General features: G+C 34.5%; 1 protein-coding gene across 1 annotated transcript in view; it reads right to left on the bottom strand.

Annotated features, from left to right (window-relative positions):
* Positions 1-15,016, bottom strand: part of LOC130662634 (ETS-related transcription factor Elf-4-like) — a 30,351-nt gene extending 15,335 nt beyond the window's left edge. The window contains exon 1 of the mRNA XM_057461530.1: positions 14,670-15,016. Coding sequence (XP_057317513.1) covers positions 14,670-14,952 — 283 coding nt within the window. The 5' untranslated portion in view covers positions 14,953-15,016. The remainder of the gene's footprint in view (positions 1-14,669) is intronic.
* Positions 15,017-21,661: the final 6,645 nt, after the last annotated feature.

Here is a 21,661-nt window from a genome sequence, read left to right as displayed (position 1 = left end):
GTGGAGGCACAAAGAAACAACATTGTAAACAAACTTAAAAAGACTACTCGTGATCTGACGACATTAAATCCATAAGCAAAACGTTGTATAGTCCTTTGATTCTTCTTTCTATGGAAAGTCCTCTCATCCACATGTTTTTCTTACGTATTTTACAACGTTGTTTATTTCTACGCCATAAAAATATTGCTAGGACTACTCTCAAATTTTGCAGCAACAAATATCGTCTGTTTACATCAGCCATGTTTTGCAAAAAACACGTGAGCAAAAAATCGCTAAATGGAAATGGTTCGGTGTATGTGATGAAAGTCGCGGCGCATTTAACGACTGGGCGCAAAATGTAGCTGTATGGAAACCGGCCTTAAGAAAGACGTCTTTTAGAAATGCGAAAGTTGCCTAAAAGACGTCTTTTAGAGCTCTTTGTGCCGGCTAGGTATGTTTTCGACGAACGCTTAAGGTGATATAAGGGTTTAGTAAAGAACCGCCAAACACGAAAAATTGTTTTTAGAAATTTGTATACCTGTTGCATTCATCGTAAAGATCTTGAAACACTGATTAAGAAAATGTATAGGATCATGTACTTATGACAAACAGTTACGAAAATATTGTGGTTCAAAGGTTTTTTGATGACGTCATAAACTTTGCCACTTTGCCTGTAACAGACAGACAGACAGACACACACATACACAAGTATATACAGCATCGAGGAAACACTTTAAAACATGGAAGATAAAAAAATTGTTAAAGCAACAAAAGGTTAGTATTGTATGTTAGGTTGACCACTTAATCCAATTAAACCATGTCGCACAACCAGTGTGGAGTGCTTAGCACAGATGTGCTGTTGCACATCCAGTTAATCTCTTACAGTGGTCTGTTACATCTTTTTTTTAATAAGAAACCCGTTTATAAAAAACTAGGTGCTGAAGCATCAAAATAATTAAGAAAATTTAAGTATATACTGAACTGTTTTAGCAAACAGATGACATATTTTATTTCACTTAATCTATTTTTCTATAACGGTTGCAACACTAATGTTAAACAATGGCGGATCAAGTGATCGATACAAAAATACAGCCGTATACCAGCCCATTAGAAACTTTATTTTCGATTGGAGGCATCTCTTGATCTTGAAATTAAAATCTAGCTTTTCCATGTAGTTTGATTTACAACATACATCAGTCAAAAGATGCTACTAGCCTTGGTTTTAACCATAACTTAACTTTCTGACTATATAATCTGCATCATTTCATCTCCTGTTGATTTTTCAAATTTTTATTCATAGGCGTGGGTATCCAGTCAAAACGTAAACATTGAAATTCTTTAATACCACTAGGATAATTCTGTTGCTGTGTAGCTAGCACAATAAATTATGATGTACGAAAGGAATCTCTGTTAAGCAGAGTATTGTATCTAAAATTTGCAAAAAACGTCAAATAGAAAAAAAACCAAAGCCATAAAGGTCAAAAAGAAATCTTTTCCAAATCTGAGCTATATGCAAATTTAGAAAAGACAGATTAACTGGTAATTTTACTAACCACGTCCGAGACATGTGTATCTTCAATCAAATCCCGGAAGATCAGGATGTTGCGCGAGCTTTTAGCCGGAACTAGAAAGTGTGTGTTCCACAGCTAAATAGAAAAAGCTTGCCTGCCGCCTCAAAGACAACTTCAGTAACAGTTAATGCCCATTTTGAAAATTCACGGTAATCAAATGCGCTAATTAAAGTGTAACGTAAATATCCAGTACGTTTAAAAGATACAAGTTAATTGAAAACCTGTGATTAAAGTTTGAAAATATATTTTTAAGCAATTGCAATACAAAACTGTGTGACGCATACTTCATTTTCCTTGTTTGTATGACGCAAAAAATAGTAATATTCCGATATGGTTCACTCAGATAATGTGATTAACCTTATTCGGTCCAGGGGGATTCCCCCGCGCCCCCAAGTCCTTATTGCTATGTTGCATGGCTATGATACTTAACGAGTTTCAATATTTATCTACTAGACACCTGCATGCTAAATTTGTAGGTCCCATACCTTTCAGAGATTGTGATATTGGTCATTACTCGAAACTACCACTAAAAATCTCTATGGAATCCTTATAATGGGGAAAATGTAATAACTCTTGTTAAGATTATCCTTAGAACTTGAAATCTACAACACAACTTTGTTTCAAAAAGAATAATTATTTCGCATAATTTGGACACAAGACTAATCCGATTTCGCTTTTTTTTTCCGAATTTGACCCAAAAATCGGATTTTCGGGCAATTTTAAGCAACTTTTTATGCGAGCTATGTAAAAACCAGAAAATATGTTAAATAACTTTTATTTAGCTTTCAGAAACTTCAAACATAATGTAAAAATTCGCTCTAGAACTGAAGTAATTAAGTTTTAAGCAGAGAGTGGCATATTTAAACCCTGGACCGAAATAGGGTTAAGACAGGCTGATATTTTAAAGTAGTATTAGTAGTAGTAGTAGCATGTATTCGCCAACAACAGTATATACAAAAAATGTATTCATATAAGTGTTAACAATGTGGCAGGGGCAAGCAGAAGACACATTTTGTTTCATGATCGAGTCCCTTAAAGCGAGCAACATTTATTTACAATCTATGGTCTATATTAACAAAAAGGGTAAAGTAGAAAAAGAAGCTAAATAACACTATTTTGAATTAGCAGAGGTCTTTGATGCCTTGATTTAAAAGAAATTTTTTGATTTGAACTGATTTTTAAAGGAGTCAACAGTTTTAGTCATTGTAAATAAGGTATCTTTACGGATATTTATGCGGTTCCATATATGACGACCACGATAATGTGTGAAAAAATTTAAAACCATATTTTGAAAGCCTGGTCTCATACCTATGATTTACAGTGGAGAATTGGTTCGAGAAGATTCTAGGTGTAAGATTTAGTTTAACTTAACTATTGTTAAAAAAACTAGAGAAACTGGTTGTTAATGAACCCATTTCCAAAATAAAGATAAAGATATTTCTTGATTCGGGTTATTTTATTTCTTTTTGTAAGCCACTTGAACTAAATCGCGTTAATTAAATTCTTTTTTATGAGTACTTATTGGCATTCGCGGTAACTTTATTCATGTTACTTTCATGACCATTAATTTATGTCTCGTTAACTTCCTAGAATAAGTTATGTAAGGCATTAACCCTATTACACCGGGTCGCGAGATCAGTGGAGCTCAATTATTATTTTGTCTAACACAATGACAAGCTCACTTGTTCTGAATTTTTTTTACCATATTTACAGCGTTTGACCACAGCATTGTGATAGAAAGATCGTATCTATTTCTTAATATTATGTTAAAGTATGTTATTATTATGAAAAAGTCTTATTGGCCTTCTTTAAAGTGGCTAAATTCAGGAACTGAGAAAGTATAGTTAAGGTGGTTCCAGCCTAAATGACACAAAATTATGAAATATCCTTATTCTTAATATTTTTTATGATGAAATAGAAGGAGTAACTAATTTACAATCTGACAATTAAAAAAAAATCCAAAAAATTAATTATGCACATAATTAAGAGCATATTATTGAATTTTGAAGAAGAAAGTTCATGAGTTATAACTCTGCAACCACTTATTCAATCATGATCAAACTTTGTATTGAGACAGAAGAGATGTAAATCTATCCCCTATACCTCAAATTAAATGAATGCAAGGTATATTTAGGTTTCAATTAAAGTTACAAGTCTAGGTAAATTTTTGTAGCGAAATATCCAATCTCAATGAGTCCGTAAACGGAAACTGTGATGTATTATATATCAATTTGATGTATAGGGGATGTCTTTTTAGCTGATGAAACAACCCTGAAAATTTGAAGTTAATAGTATTTATAGTTCTGAAAATATAGCATGTGAAGTACCGAAAAAACGCATTTTAAGAAAACGCGCTGTAAAAACATAATTAAAAATATCCCAAAGTATATTCAAAGTAAACACTAAGAAAAATCCCAAGAAAATCCTCCAGAAACATAAACGTCACCCTCTTTTTCATGGGCTATGTCTGCATATCCCTTCTTCTTCGCACTCAACTTCTTCCTGGCTAATTTTGGGGGCTCAACACCAACAGCTTCTATCACCCCTGCGCTACCTTCATGATTTATTGGACAATTATGATTATTTTTCCATTTAATGCATTATTCGGTTCCTTTTCTTTTTTGCCAATGTTTACAAGATCTACATTGCTTTGAGAGACAAGCTATGTCTACACATTTGCCTCCAGAAATGGCTGTAGCTAACAACTCCATGAAGTGAAGCGAATCCTCGACGTTGCCATGTACTGTCAAAACTTGCCTGGGCATGCTTCACATTTTCATCTTGCGGCTGTTCTCCAGATGCTGGAGCTTTCTTTGCGGCCTTCTTCATTAATTGTATTGCACTAAATCCATATGCTTCATGCATATTTGAGACAGTTTTTTGATACGTACTATAACACACTGGTGGGCGCATGTTCATTATACGACAAAATGATTTCATTGCTGAATGTCCTTTACCAATTTCCCGGAATGCAACAATGGTTTGTACGTTGACATCAAAGGCATGTACACCTTTTGATTGAACAGTTTTAGGTTTCTTTTGTGATGAATAAAGTTCATGTTGTTAACAATGTTCAATGTTAACTTTATCGGCAAAAAATTCTATACAGTTGCCAATAAGATGTATCAATTCCTTCAAAATTGAGCTGTCCAAAAAAACTTCATCATAATAGGCATTAATGCTATGAATAGTTTCTTTCAATTTCTTTGCTGAAGAAGATAAAGTTGGTGTTCCAATTGAATCAACATTCTGATTTGCGGATGTTGTAGTGTGTAGTTGTGCCTGCTCTGGCTGCAACAGCTATGCTGTTCAGCAACGTTATTCTTGTTATTAGCATCCAAAGACACTTTTTGTTTCTCAAACATACTATCTTTCGTCTTTTTATCTGCAGTTTCATGCTGATTCCCATGCACCGTAGATTAGTGGTTATAGCTCTCGTACTCTGTGCGGGAGACCGGGGTTCGATTCCTCTTGACGGCGATTCAACACGGGCGAGTGAATGTTACCATAGCCCCGGGTTAACCCAAGCCATGTGAGGGAAATTGGGAAGATGGCACACTGTGTGGGCCGTTGGATGTTGCAGGGAGTTGTCTAGTAGAGCGCGGGCTCTAATTGGGTCTGCGTAGCTCAAAATGAGCTTTAAATACTCTAGGACTCTCCATCTAAGCCATGGCCCCTCCTGGAAAAAATAGACAGGGTATATCCCTCGATATTTGTGAGGCTAGCCATGTAAAATATGCACATCTATCTATCTATCTATCTATCTCTAACACGTTTCTTTTTCCCTCTTCTGAGTCGAAAAAAACTGTTTTACGGCTTTCAAATCTAGATTTTAGTATTTCCCGTAAAAGCGTACAGCAAAGTAGACATCTGTGTGAGAACAAAGTGGATATCCTATAAACACTTGGTTTTAAAGCATTTTTGTGGGTGTCACGGGGTCAAAATTTGTTACAGAATTTCACAGAATTTCACATAACCAGAATCTAACTTTTACAGCATTTTCTGCTTATTTTATGACATTTCTGAAGCCAAAAAAACGATTTTACGATACTTTTTTGACCAAGAAATGATCTTTTCAAAATTTTCAAAAAATTGAGTTTATTTAGGCTGGAACCACCTTAACCCAAAAATTTTTTTTCCAATTCGTTACATTGATCTAAAAGCACCCCATAACAACTTTTAAGTTGTTGTATTATTGATTTTTACACAATAGGCCCAGAGACTACGGTTTAACGAATGGACTATTTTATTTGCCTGTCTTTATATACTACGTTAACCACTTGACTAATGTTTGAGAAAACATATTTCGACCAACCAAAAGGGTGCGGCCGGATCTTGACAGTTATCCTGTAGGGCTACATCCGGGGTCCAGGCTATTTGACATATGCAGCAGTCAATAATGGCTGTGGGGCCTTTTTTAAGCTACATATACATTCCGTGTCTAGCGTTTATCCTCTTTCTGCTATGGTGGTCAGTTAATTTGTTTTTTTTTCATAGAAAGGCAAAGATCAAGTTTGGATATAATGGGCACGAGCTTTAATTCCATGGCCAAAAATACTTTATTTATTATGACATAGGTTTCATTGCAACCTTCATCTAGGGCTTTTTTAAACAACAACCATCCTATTAATAAAGCATTTATCAATAATATGTAGGAGTACTGGCACATACATTAAGAACGAAAATTTTCGGACGGAAAAACGTTTTGACTTTTTGTTATCCGAAAATTTTTCCGTCCGAAATTTGTGTCTGCCGAAAGTTTTTCCGTCCGAAAATTTTGGTTTTCCTAATTTTTTTAAAACAGGACCAGTGCATAGAAATTATATAGGGTATTCAGAAAAGCAATAAACACTGCAGTTTTAGAACTTATTATTTCCGTTATTTTCACATCGCATGATCATAGCCACCCTCGTTCCCAGAGATTTGTTGTCTTTTTTATATAAGAGAAGACGACGAAAAATACCTTGGTATCATTGAGTGATTTTTGGCCAATATATGGCCAGATTATGCAAACGCGTCATACGTTAATCATGGTGACCACTGTCCTGGAATGTCCTAGAATTTAGTTTTTGTCCTGGAATGTCCTGGACTTTCCTTCTTTTTTAGAGATTGTCCTGGAATATCCTGGAATTTAGTTTGAAGGCTGCATATTTAATTTTCAGGGATCATCAAATTCTTTTTTTAGGCTTTCTTGCTTGATTTCCAGTTTTATCATTGTTTTAGTATTTATCTACCATGGTATATCTATGTTATATTTCACTTGACCTTACCTAACAATCAAGTTTCTTATAGTTTCTTTTTTATTTCTGTTTAGAATTAGACTAAAAGAGATTACTAATGATATAGTAATGCCAAGAAAATCAAAATTTTTAGACGACTGGCTAAAAGATCCGAATTACAAGAGCTGACTTTCCAAAAAAAATGAAGGCTTTGAAAGATGTAAATACTGCTCGAAAGATATTTGCGTCACAAATATGGGCGAAGCCATAAAAAAGTAAAAAACACACTGAAAGAGAACCTGTTAATTCTTCTGTTTTCCCTTTTGTTACCGGTAACCAAAATGTAACAGATTCTTCCAAGCTAACATCCTCTTCTGAGCCAACACTGATAAATTTAGAAGAATCAAATGAAACTTAAAAAGGTTTCTTTTTACGGTGCCTATGGGGACCTCCTTTAGGGAGTCATTAAGAGTACATTAAAGGAGTCAAAATAAGTGCTCAAATGACTCCTTTTAAGTTGTCATGATTAATGACTCCTTCTTGTTACTCATTTCGACTTATTCAAAATGATTCCTTTAAAGGAGTCAATTTTCCTATGACTCTTTTTATGTACTCCCCGCAGGCACCCAATCAATGAGTCCCTACAGGGTTTCAATGAGTAATAATAGTTCCCGTTGCGCGTTCATTACGCAGAAGAAAACATCAGATATATCATTGGAGTTTTTATTGCCTTGTTAATTCAGGCTAAAAAATGTACATAAATTATTAATATATTGGGAACAAAAAACATTAATTATTATCAATAACGAAAAATAAATAAATATTAGCAAATGATAAATATTAATTATTATCAAGAACTAAAAATATTAATTATTATCAAGAACGAAAAATAAATACTAGGACCGAAAAATATTCAAATTGTATTACACCTATGGACGAACACTAACTCAGAGAACCTAAATTTGCACAAGCAAATTTCAATTACAAAACCAACACTCTGAAGATTTGAGGAAGGACGTTTTTGGGTGACCATTTTTAGAAATGTTTTTCCGGAATTTATAATATACATATACAAGTAAAAATACTAACACATTAGTAAAACAGTTACTACAATCTTAAAAATATGCTACATAAATAATTTTTTTTCTTTTTTCCTGTGAATTTTTTTGAAAAGCAGCATAGAGGAATCTTCCCACTATTAAAAATCTAGGGCAGTTCTTAAGATATCAAAAAACTTGCATGAGCACATATAAAATTGACATGTTTTTCACAGGCGTAAATATTTTTAATATTTGTGGTATGTATACAAAGGCTTTTTTGCTGAGACGTTGAAAGACAGAGATCGATAGAACGTTTGCACGAGCACCAGTGTCTATTTTATACGTAACCATTGTATTATTAGTTGAGAGATGGATTAGACAGTCAGGGTGGTCTGATGCAGTTGGATCGGATATAGGATATATGTCGTTCGCTTTCGCAGGTTGGTTCAAGTTCGATTGATCTCAGGAAGAATTCATTGTCTGAACTGAATTAGATTGATATTCTTGTTCAACTGAGCCAACTGGTTTTGATGGACGTTGTGAGTATCTCTTTGGTTTATTATTACGTTGAGATAAGTTTTGATTAGATTTTCAACATTATTTAGAAAGTGTCCTTTACTTTCACAGGTATTGCATATTTTGCCGTATGCTGGGCATGAACCACAAGGATGACTTCCAGCACAGAATGTGCATTTCATGATTTATTTGCTTTTTGATGATGGATCATCTGATTGATATTAGAATTAGCAGTTGATGACGATGGAGTTGAGTCAGGTTTGTTGTGAAAATAGACTTAGTTTGCAACTTTGATACCTTACTAGCTCTGCAGTTGGATAGTAATTTTCCTAATTTGATGTCGTTTTCGCGGAGTAGGCGTTCTTTAAGTTTTTTGTCTCTTAAACCGATAATGATCATGTCTTTGATGAGAAAATCCTGAAGAATTGATTGAGTTCACACAGTCTTTGCTCAATTTACATAATCTAGTGTAGTATTCGTCAAATTTCTCAAAGATATCCTGACGAGGAGTGAAGAATGGAAATCTCATAAAAATCATAAACATTTTTTCTCAGTTTGAAGTGATCATCAAATTTCTGGAGAATAATGTTCAATTTCATTTCATCTCCTTCATGGAATTCAAAGGTATCGTAAATTTCTTTGCATTGCTTACCTATGCAGTGAAGAAGGATTGATGATTTGACAATATCTGGCTTATCAGCAGATTCGGTGGCTTGGAGAAAGATTTGAAATGCCTGCTTTCATGATTTCCAGAGTTCGGCAAGGTTTTTTGAATGTCCAAGTTCAGTGCCCTTGGAGCCTTGAGACAATCCATTATTATTAAAATACTGTGAGTATTGTGAAATATTGCGAGTGAAAGTCCTTGTGTAACAAAGTCAATATTCTGACACCATGTTATATGCAGATATGAGTGGATGTAAAGAGAGTGAACAAGTAAAGCTTTTCAGGTTCTTGAGTCAGCCATCTTTGATAAAAATAACAAGAGTAAAAACTATGTACAGGTCTAATCGAGATATAGGGTTATGAGGCTATGTACAGGTGGACAAACAATCCTAGCTTGGCAGCTGTAAGCAGGGCTTAGATAGCTAGTCTAGAAAAGAAAGGTTATTTCAACTGAAATTGGAGAAGTGCAAAGGAAAAACAATTCCTCCAAACCAGTATAAACACTCTCGTTAAAGATGCTGATAAATTGGCATTGAAGTCACACCAGACATAAACATTTCAGAAAAATGGGTCATGAACTGTTGTATGCATTATAAAATGATTCACATTCGAAGCGGTAGTTGCGTTTATTCTGTTTTTTTTATTTAACTGGTCGTTCTCTTGTGGTCACAAAAAAAACCTGCTGGTTCTCCGTTGGCTACTTCAAAATACTGGTTGTTCTCTGGTGGTTACTTTAAAATACTGCTAGTTACTGCTGGTTCCTACTTTTAGGAAAAGCCTTCCCTTACACATCCTGTTATGTAAAAAAGCAGAACCAATAAGGGATATTTTGGAGAATTATTTTTTCCAGAACTAATATTGGAAATACTTTTAAATTTTTACGAGAACTAAGTTTTTGCAAACTTAGCAAGTTCTACTCTTGTTTAAAATACCTCCTTAATCAGAGGGATACAAGCTTTCAGTTCAAGAAAATTTTCTGTGGAATAGAATGGACAGGAACAAAAAAATTTCTGAGTATGTATACTTAAAATGTTTACATGACATGAACAAAAAATGTCTTTGTCTATTCCGTTCTGAGCAAAGTAGAATCGAGTTCAACTTTTTCTTTGCGTTGTGTACGAAAAAGACAAGTAGAGAATTATTTAGTCAATCAGGTTATTTCATTTTGTGAAAATTGGGCAAAGTGTGTTTTCTTTCTGTATAAAAATGTGCAAGATTATGAAAGAGAAATTACCAGTAGAAAATCTTCTGTTCTGTTCCTGTCCATTTCGTTTCATGGAAAATTTTCTTAAAGTGGAAAATGGCAGTTAAGGTGCCCAGTGAAGCGGGCTTTAGAAAATACTTCTTGCTCGAAACCATACTCTTTGCTAAATATAAAATCAAAATAAAGACTTGAATCTTGCTATAACATATTTTTAGGTTAGTTCGATAAATTTGAGTCAAAAAATATTTCTGAATTTAGCCGTTTTCAGGGACACCGATAAACGATTTTTGACAATATATCAATTTTGACAAAGATACATGTGTAAACAACATTATGAGCAATTCTCATGATTGAAATTGTCAGATAGAGTCTAAATAAAAATATGTGCCATGCTTGATTAGTGCAACAAAGTTTCTGATTTTCTTGTATCGCGGAAAGCTACTCTGTCAGTAAAAAACTCGCGAAATTTTATTTCAGATGGCCTAATTTTTTAACATACAACGTCTTTTTGAGCTTGTGGGTGGAGTGGGTTGGTTTCGCCTGCCTCTTCATGAGTATGGTTAAGGTACTATTGAAATTCATAGCATTCTCAGAGACACCGGATTCCCCCTTCTTCAAGTTTTATTATATTATTTTTTCTTGAATAAATTCATTAATTTAAAGGGGACCTCCCACCTCAAAAAAACTTTTTCTCATATCGTAGATAATGCTGACTTATTAAAGAATTCAATAATTATTTAGCACAATTCATTAGTATAGCTTAGAAATATTGCATTCTTTCTTACTATCTTTACCAAACGTGCTGCCTTCGACAGTAATGGCGGCCTTCCTCTCCAAAACGGTCTAGTTCAGCGGATGCAAGAAAAATGTAAACAAATGACGTAGAGCCGGCTATGAAGCAGACTGCTTTTGCGAAATTAAACAACCCCCTGTTTTTATAAAGGAAATGTGTTTATGGGCGCGCCGCAGCTTCCTATTTTTTTGGAATAAAAATTAATTCAAAAGTAAAAGACGTGGCAAAGTTTTGTAGAAATATGAAATTTTAAGAATGGGTGCGTCTTGCGCTGCCGTAGGCTGTCAAAACCATAGCAAAAGGAATCCGGTGTTATCATTTTTCCAAATCCTGCGTGATAATTCTACCGCTGCTACTTGTATAGCAAACATGAAACGAACTGATCTTCCAAAAACTATTTATTTATGCGAGGAGCACTTCCAAACCAACTGCTTTGATAAGTCCATCGATTTAAGAAATCAACTAATGAAAGGTAAGCATAGTATACAACTCTTTTTCTTTGTATTAGTACAGTTATTTTCATTACTGGAGGGACTGGTAAGAAAGCAGTGATACTGGACACAGTGTATATTGCGAATGTATGAATTAGTCGTTCGTATTGCAGGTTTCAGAAAAGCACCCCATAAGATGGTCTTAGGGGCTGTTTCAACGATCTTTGCACACAAGCCTGAACATAGCAAAAGAGTTAGCGTCGTTGAGATTTTAAAAAAAGAAGGTGAAAGTATGGGGAATGTCTGTACATATATATATATATTTGGCTGCTTTTTCTTCGCTTTTTTGCTTTCTTTTTCATGAAAAGTACATTCTAGGTTATTATGGATGCGATGGCGACAGCAGAAGCCGAGGATTTAAATTCTGAACCAGACCATGAAGAACAGAATTTACTCCTGTATGCCGACGATGACGATATCTTTTCGCGGAACTGTGTCTCTCTGCAGACAAAAGTTGCTACCACTGAATGCAAAGGTTCACAAGCGAAGGTAAATCGAGCAAAAAAAAAAACTTATGTTGTATTATTTTGTTCAAAATTGCAAATATTCTTATAGTTTATTTCGCCCAATGTAGCCAAACATCTGTTCAGCAGTTCATGTTACTAAGGAAAGCTTCGCAAAATCATCCTCCATGGCAATACAATAGCAATAAGAATAGCCTCCTTGCAGCCAACGTAACTATCATGATGGGAACTCTCGTCTAATTCTTGAAACAACACAAGATGGGCTAACACGCCGTATTTTTCTCCCTGTACGAACATGTACTCACCAGGTGAACTGGCGATAAGCAGCATACCGATATGTTCTACAATAAAAGAAACAAGTGTTTAGGAAAAATAATATTCATGTTATGAAATCTGAATAATATTTACATACTAGTAACTTACAAATTGGATACATGTTCTTTGTTTGTTAGAAAGGTACTCTCTCTGTCGTGCATGCTAACCAAATCTGTCCAAAGTACGTCTTTTAAAAGGACGATGTGTTTGAAATTTTTATGTTCAGTGATACATTTTTTATCCAGAATAAATTGCTAACTTGTAGTCCTTTTTACATCAGGATGAATTGCGTAATAGTATCATCCTCGTTGTTCCCAGGGATTTTTGCCTCTTTGATACACGCCGCTTCTCTTATATCAAAAAGGCAAAAATCCCTGGAAACGAGAGTGCTGATAATATTACAATTACCTTCCAACTCTGTCCTCTGAGAAATTTCTAACTCCCTGCAACATTTGCAATCACACTCTAGAGGCATCTTCTCACACTTCTCACAAGAACACCACTGATCAATCGGCTGTTCGATCCGATTATGCTGAGATTCTTCATCAACATAATCATCGCCGCTGTCATGAAAAATGCTTGATTCGTTTGAATCACTATCCTCATTTTCTTCTCTCGATTTTTTTTGACAAGGTTCAAACTGAAAACCGACAGACATGTTTTATAATAAATGGCTTATTTTTAATTCTTTTAGCATGGTTTGTTAAAGCTGAAGAATATTTTATGATGTACTCAGGGGGTCTACCTCTCTGCCGCTTGCTCGGCATATTTTTCCGTCTGAAATCCATAACTTGCATTACGTAAGCAAATACGCCATTATGAATGCAGCATTTTTAAAGCAGCGTAGCCATGCGATGAAAAGAGGTAAATTTTAGTGAAATGTTTTGGCTTATTTTAGAGATACCAGATTAGAAAGGAATTAATAATCATGGAATTCGTTATCCACACCAGATATGTTTTCGATATAAGCAAAGTTTTTTTGAGGTGGGAGATCCCCTTTAAGCAAATATTTGATAAAGTTTTGCACATTGGGTCTTCCAGGAATATACATATTTGAAGGATTTATTTTTGTGCATCTGATTTCAAACAAATATGTTGCTATGGCATTTCACGGAGAAGTAAAGTCTTTAATCCTATCGGAAATTGCAAACATTGAAAAAGTTGAGCTAGCTAATAGCTTAATGTAAACAAAGTACCAAGTTAAAATACGGGAAGATATCAGCAGGCTTTTTATCACCTACTACGGGCTAAGCATATTAACAACCTTTTTTTAGCTACCTTAGCTAGCTAAAACAAGGTTGTTAATACTAACTTACTACAAACACTTGAGATAAAAGACAGGGCTGTTCTTTTATTATTTTAGCGGTCTACTTTTCCTTCCTAATGTACCAACGCAGCACCAAGACTGAGTCAGTTATGCTTTAATAAATCTAACAAGTAGCACCAAAAGTTTTTCATAGATTTATCACCGCTTCGTGCACCATTATTATTAACCTGAAAAAGGCTGACTAAGGAAAAAAATCATCATAATTATGCGAAATTTTAAAAGCCAATCATATTTCAAAATTCAGTCAACGATATCAGGGTATTTTTCGACGTCATCTTTCATATCAACAAGTCAAAAAACCCTGGGGACGAGGGTGGATCATAGCAACTTACATAAACTTAATCAGTTAAATTTACGTCATATCCCGTAATCATTACTTTTGGAATTTAGTTAAAATTCGTTCAAAAGACTTACCCATACAATTTTTGACATTATTACTCTTGTCCGAAAACTTTTCCGCTGAAATAAAAAATTTTGTCCGAAAGTTTTTTCGCCGAAACATTTTCCGCCGAAAATTTTCGTTCTTAATGTAGTTCCTAATTTTAATTCCAGAGTTATTGGGGTGTAAAGGTTCTTCATGACGTCATCAACCTGATCTTACTTTCTCAGTTATTTTTGTCCATTTTCAAATTATTTGGCCTTAAAAGTGCAATGCAATGGCTTTAGTAATATTAAATACAATACAAAGTCAATAAAGTTTACAAATTAGACACCTACTTAGTCAATCAGACAGACAAATGTTGAGAATTTATTTTTGTTGAGAATTGTGTATTAGATGCAAGGTATCTAAATGGATTAATGCAAGAACAAACAGATCGCTGGTTTTTGAAACACTTTTAATAGTTTGTTGTTATCTCTGGATTTAGTGATGGTAGATTAAAAAGCTCTTTGAAACCTGCTTGACTCAGCATAGACAAATTTGCATGGGTTTAACTCAGTCCAACTTCAGGATCCCTATTTTGGTGGTGTTATTGTAACAGTCAAATTAATCTTTAGATTTTGAGCTTTGTGGGAAATGTATTGACATTCCAGAATAGGGTCACGAAGCGAGGTAAAAACATCCTGAGAAACAAAAATAAAAACAAACCTTTAACTGGGATATTATCTCTATTTTTTGTGAATTCATTGTCTTTCATTTTACTACACAGGAATTCAGTTGTAATGTCCATACTGTCTTGCTCTTTAGATAAACTACGTCTAATCACACTTGAGTAGTGGAGTGCTGTATCAACACTTGAAAATGAAACTTCGTTATTTATTAAACAAGTGTTATTGTTATTGATATTATTATTAAATCTTTCTCCAAGAATGCCATTGTTAGATTTTTTTCTTAGAATGTTACAAAACTGTACGATGGAACTCTCCATCATCAGTTCGTCTACTACTTAATTTTCCTTGACACCAACGGAAGAAGCTGTTTCTAAAATGTGCATGGCAAGTAGATTTCGCTACGCCAGTTTAGCTCAGCAGACATACAAAAGTAGGAAGCGTAAATCTTAATTACTTTCTCCTCCACAGTAGTTCTAGCAAGGTATAGAATAATATTGATTTGCGTTTCTTAATTAAATTTCTCTGCTTTTGAGTCTGGAATATAATTTCTTATATAAATAGACTAGTTGTAAAAGATATAATCCTATATCATACGACTTGATACGTAACGTTTACTTTTATTCAGTTAAGCCAACGTAAAGTGAAGTGCCCAGGGGTGCCAACTGATGACACGAACAATCTTACCAATCGATAACGTCATTTTAAGTAGACATTTGCAAAAGTTTCATAACACACATTTTTCGTAGGAATTCGAACAGACTCAGTAGCTACATACGCAAAAATGATTCTATACATTGTTTTGGTTAGTGTTCATGCTACCCACGATCGAGGCAATGGCTTATCAAATTTTTTAAAAAGTACTTTGTATATACACAGGATAATGACATTACCCAAGCTCCTGTACAGCGTTTGTTAGTTTTGACTGCTAATAGAGGCAATTGTACTTTATACCCTACATTTGCATGAGCCATGAGCTACTACTGAATCGCACCATTTTTGTGCCACCGACCAGTATATATATAAGTACGAAAGCCGTTAGGCCACGTATATATTGGTTTGACAAATAAAATAAAACCTCCCATCTTTGCGCTAAGTACCGCGGATGATACGTTCGTAATGAGGATGATATCTTAGTACCGAGAATGATATCTTAGTACGCGGATGATACGTTAGTGCCGCGGATGATATCTTAGTACCGCGGATGATACGTTAGTAGCTACTAGGATGTTAACATTCACTTTTAAGATCATCAGAATAATGTAATCTTATTGGTTCACGAGGTTATGGGCTAGGTATACAATTTGTATGTTTTCAAAAGGTTCGATGCTAAATTATATCCATATAAGAACGTATGTGTATTTTACAGAAACCTGAACGAAGGAGTGCCGTATATCTCTATTTTACAGCCAATTTGAAAATTAAATGTACCTGATGAAAACAAACACAGCACGTGTATATAACATGCGTATCAACCTCGTCCCCAGGGCATCTTGTATCTTTTCTGACCCCGGAACGGCGATACGAACATGGCCCTGGGGGAGGCCTCGTCACGTGACCCTCCAATACACATTTTTTTGTGTGTAATACTTAATGAGATTTATCTCAATGAACCAAAGTTTTATATATAACCTTGCAGAGTTAAGCGAGCTCAGCGTTTTACGTCACAGATATGTGCGGCGAGTTTGTTTTCATTCCTCTGTGTACGCTGCAGACAAAGTGCTTTCATATTGCCCTTGATTGTTTTTCAAATGTATAAATATACAATCATGTTGTTTAGGCTGCTATTTATTCAAAATTTAAGCGATTCAGTTATGTGTATCTTAATGAATTGGTTGGTTAGCAAGTACTGGATTGTAGAACTTGTAGCTAGGGGAAACTTTAAAATTGGTAATGATTTGTAAACCTGACTGTGTCTGCATTACTGCTTTTATATGATGACCAAGATTTTGCTGTACGAATCCCAAAGTTGCTTTTTTATTATTTTTTTGCACAAAATTTATTAAAACAATAATTAACTGAAACTAAATTCGTATATGGTGGACTCACTGAAAAAGGCTTCAAAAAGTATTTATATACTTTAGAAGTCTTTTTTGCTTTTTACATTTTGTGGCCTTAACATTTCCAAAAAGCCACCCATTACTGATAAATTCTGCTTTTTTTCCCTATTGACATGTTTTTAAAACACCTCTTACAGCTTTTTTATTTTTTACTCAACAAGTTCACATTTTATTTGGTCGACTAGATAGAAGTTTCTTTTCTATTTCTTAACTTGATGCTTGCAATAGAGTTTCTGAAAGCCAGCTTACTTTCTAATTAAAATAAATGGCTTTATCAAAACTTAAGCCAAGCAGGCACAAGTATTTCTGTTTTTTAATCCTCTTGTCAGGGGACATCTGCCTCAACCCAGGTCCTGTTAAGTATCCCTGTTCTTCATGCTTAAAACCTGTTGCAACTAGTATAGAAAGTGTTGCGGAGAGATTGCCAAGGCAAAGGCATTAAGCACGGCATGGAAAGGGCACGGCAAAGGCAGGCAAGGAAACAGGAAGAGGAATCAGGAAGGCAGGTGTAGGCAAGGCAGGGGGAGGCACAGGCATGGGAGGCACAGGCAAGGGCATAGTAGGCAGGCACCAGAAAAGGCATAGGAAGGGTAGGCAAAGGCACGGTCAGTGCTGGCAAGGCAATGGAACGGCAAGGCAGGGGTGCCTGACTTTAATAGAAAATCTCCCCCCTACAACTCAAATATTGCGCATACTCAATATATCTAAGATAAGTATCATATTAGTCCAGGAGTATAGAAAATATTGAGGTGCAAATATTTCAAATTCAATATCTCAAAAAAAAGTGGTTCCAAGACAACAACACTAAAAAGTCAAGATATAGAAAAAATCAAAGTAGTCCACGACAAAGGCAAAAAAATTTATTAAAAAACGCCTTTTTGGTTTCTTGTGCCTACCAGGTTTATCAACGCAAAACTTTTTACCATAAAGTGATAGATCTATTACAAAAGCAAAGCATCTTTGGGCTCTATAAATTAAAGTGATGAATGTATGCAACTCCCCCTCTACGACTCAAAGATTACCTATCATACTCAATATAGCTAATATGATATACTTATGAAAACCTGGTTGTTGTAGGTGCAAAATAATTATGTTTTTCCTAGCCCTGTCCAGGATTTGAACCTGGATCTCTCATTTGCATGAGTGTCATAGCCATTAGACCAGCAGGGCATAAATATATATATATACAAAACTTTACAGGTGAATATTATATACACTTAGGAATTTACAGCACAACCTTTTGAGAGATGCTGGTTAAGCCACAAGTAACTGTGTTACCTGGCGTAAAACGCTTGGTGGAACAGTTAATACAAATTGTAAACTGTACCACACATTCAGGTGGAGCGCCTTAGTACAGGTGTGCAGTATATCGTAAATCGAGTGAAACACACAACATTTAAGGTGTTTCGGGTGTAATTATATTTTTCAGATTCAGAAAATATATTCCCTTCAACTTTAGCTGGAATAAAAACACAATTTAAATGAAAAATGTTTCCGGTGAAACTTAAAATATATATGTACTTTAATCTGTGGCGCGCCATTAGTATAGGTAAACAAACCCTTTCAAAAAAACTTTAGCACAACTTCTGTTAAATAGAAACACAGGTAATAGCTTGTCGTTAACACTAGGCTGAGTGATTAGTACAAATATACTGTGGCGCACATATACATTTCGACATAATACCCCTTTCCGAAAAACTATCCTAACTTCGTTTCAAATAAACAGACAGTAAACACCCTGTTGTTATCCTACACAGCTAAAACAATCATTTAGCAATTTTATCTAGCGGAAAAGTTTTTGTAACATTTAAAAACAAAAACACAGTTTAAAACCTGTTTTTACACTCCTTGGAAAAGTTCTTGCGCAAGATCAAAAATAAATCGTGAAATCGGATAGACGTAATACATTTTTCAAAAAAACTTTACTGCAACTTCTGTTTAAATAAAAACAACGGAAACAGCCGTTGTTACCCTGCATGACAATAGGATAAAAAATTCTAATTTCCAACTGAACAGAAAATTCAAAATAAAAGCAAGTGATTAGGCTACTGTACTTCAGCTTGATATCCCGCATTGGTGTAAAAGTTCAGGGCATAAATTAGAAAATGCTAAAAAAGGTTAAACGAAAAAAGAATGGTGTCCGACATCAGTGTACAGTTCGGGTCAAGTTACAAAAACGGAAAATATTTCTTTATCGGGAAATTATTTTTTGGTTCAAAAATTATGAGATTTCCCAAACAGAAAATTTTTTCATTTTTCTGAAATTTGTTCTGATTGAACTCAAAAAAGGAATGATGTAACAATAGCTAGCTATATGTTCTTTTGATGACTTTGCTAAACTTTATACCAACAAATTTTGTGCACAATTGTAGCTAAAACAAGCTATGTGACGGGACATTTCCCAAAAAGTAGAATTATCTCACACACTGTGCAGTATATGTAAAGCTAGCTAGCTATAGCTAGAAAATCTGTCTAAAAGAATTTTTCTATGCTAGGTAGCTAGCTATTTTGCTGAGACAAATATGATAGAATATGATAGAAAAAATTATGCGTTTTTAAGTTTTCGTTTTAGAGCAATTGAGAAAGAAGAAGAGGAGTAATTATGTATTAAAAGACAGAGATGATTCCAATTCTGAGGACCATAGAAGGTGATAGGTGAACTCTGGTTACGCGACCGTGTTGAGATGCTAGTTTAAAGAGACAGTTTAATGGCAAACTATTGTTTACAAACTTATGTACAATTTTGCAACATTCTAACTTGTAAATAATAAGAGCATTTAGTGGAATAAATCGGTCATCTTTTTTACCATTACGTTTATTTAAGTTGTTTACACTTTTTTTAACAACGGTGTTGATTTTACCTAAACCTGGTGTACGAGGTGAGCCCCATGAGCTAATGCAATATTGAAGATGGGATTGAATGAAGCAATAGTATAGTGACTTAAGACATTTAAAAGGAAGAAGATATCCAAGCTTACTTAATATACCAGTACCTTGCTTTATTTTAAGAAATGTTTGTTCTGTTTGAGGTTTCCATTTAAGTTTTTCATCTCTTCTAACATAATTAAGAGTCTCTTTTATATACATCCCAATACCTGCATTTTGGGAGGAACCACAAACTCTTTCAAGTGGATGGTAGCCTGCATATGCCTGTGCTTGTAACGGTTTGATTGTGGAATCCCATGTTTCACTCATACCTATTCAAAATTACTGTTATATGACTTAATATTGGTGTGAAATATGGACAAGGTGTCAACATATTTTTGAGTTTTTGATAGACTGTGGAATTGAGTAAAGTTATAGTAACTAAAATTAAGTACAGGGTCATCGTCAGCCGGGAATGAAGGATCAGTTATTGTTAGTTGTGGAAGATTTTTATTAAAACTTTCAATCCTTTTTTGAAGTTTTATTTTAAGCTCATGGCTAGATTTACTATTATTATGAACATTAAGTTCAACTTCAAACTGATTATTGTTTAATGTATTAAAAGGAAATTAAAAGACAGCTGCAGCACGACCATAGGGCACGATTAATATGGTTAATGTTAACTACTTTTGCACAATTAAGATGTAAATAATGCTTACCAATTTTACATTTAATTGATTTATGGTGGTTATGGATAACTTTGGTACATTCAAAGCAATGAGGAAGATCCATAAGTGTCAAGTTGAATGTATTGGAGTTGAAGAGGTCAAGTTGAGTGTTAATGACCTGGCAATATGGAATGTGTAAAGATATACAGTTAGCACAAAAGAAGGGATCATCAGTATTAGAAAGAGTATTTAGTTGTCTCTTTGTGATTTTGAGGCATTTTGCATGAAGCCAAGTTTTACAAAGTTCACAGAAAATAACATCATTCAAGGCAATCTTTTTGCAGACATGACAAATAGAGGATTCAAATACTAGACTAGCCATTGATTATAGAGTAAAAACAAAACAAAACAAATAAACTAACATTGCTGAGACAGTTTGTTAATATCATCAACAGAGCGTATGATATATTTTTTAGAAGCATTGTTTTTGTCTTTTTTTTGCATAAATTGTACCATTTTTAGTCCACACAAATTCAAATTTCTTTTCTTTCTTCAGCCGATCTCTTGCTGTTTTGAAGACACTGCCGTTTGTTGCTGTTAGACTTTCATTTATGTATATATAACTCTCTGAACCTTCAAAACCCAAAACATCTGCGGTTTCGTTCCATGTTTTTGCGGTTTTCCCAAAACTGATCTCTAATCCTTCTTGACGCAAACTTAACAATTATCGCTGCATTTTCATCTTGTGATGTTCTGTGACTTATTTCTATGTCACCAAGCTCCATCCTTACATTCATAAACTCGGCAAGATCCAGAATGATTTGATCTGCATTTTCTTTTCCAATTCTCGGTATTCCTCTCACATCAACCATATTCCTTCTACCATACTGTTCAGGGTCATTCAGACTACTTCTTGCCTTGGCTAATGCATGATTTTGCTCTGTCAATTGCTTAGTAAAGTTAATGACCTCTTGAGCGTTCTTTTTGTCGCAATTGAGAAGAGTATGTACTTGCTTTTTCGTGTTTTGCAGATCCGTTTTTTGTTTTTCAAATTCTGTATTTATGAGTGCCTGAGACTCGATAATTCCATCTACCTCCGCTTTCACACCAGTTACCATCTTAAATAGATTGTTCATCCTTGCATTTGTAGCATTGTTAGCTTTTTCAATGCTATTTAGTTTGACAAGAATGTCTTCATTTTGTTTACAATTTTTTTCGATTTTTTCTAACACATCTACATCCGCCATCTTTGCTTTGCAATCAATTATTCCAGCTCAGTCGGTAGTTTTTACTAACTAGCTTTACGTGTGACTGAGAATAAGAAAGGGTTTATTGCATGTAAAAAAAGAGTGATATACTAGCCAGCTAAACATACCTATTCTTCGTTTTTTTGAACAAGCCCTTCCTTCGGTTGCGATATAGCTTAGATTAACGAAAGT

Source organism: Hydractinia symbiolongicarpus, chromosome 10 (genome assembly GCF_029227915.1).
Source record: "Hydractinia symbiolongicarpus strain clone_291-10 chromosome 10, HSymV2.1, whole genome shotgun sequence".
Classification (NCBI taxonomy): domain Eukaryota; kingdom Metazoa; phylum Cnidaria; class Hydrozoa; order Anthoathecata; family Hydractiniidae; genus Hydractinia; species Hydractinia symbiolongicarpus.
Note: the sequence above shows the minus strand (reverse complement) of the source record. Positions and strands in the feature narration are given on the sequence as shown.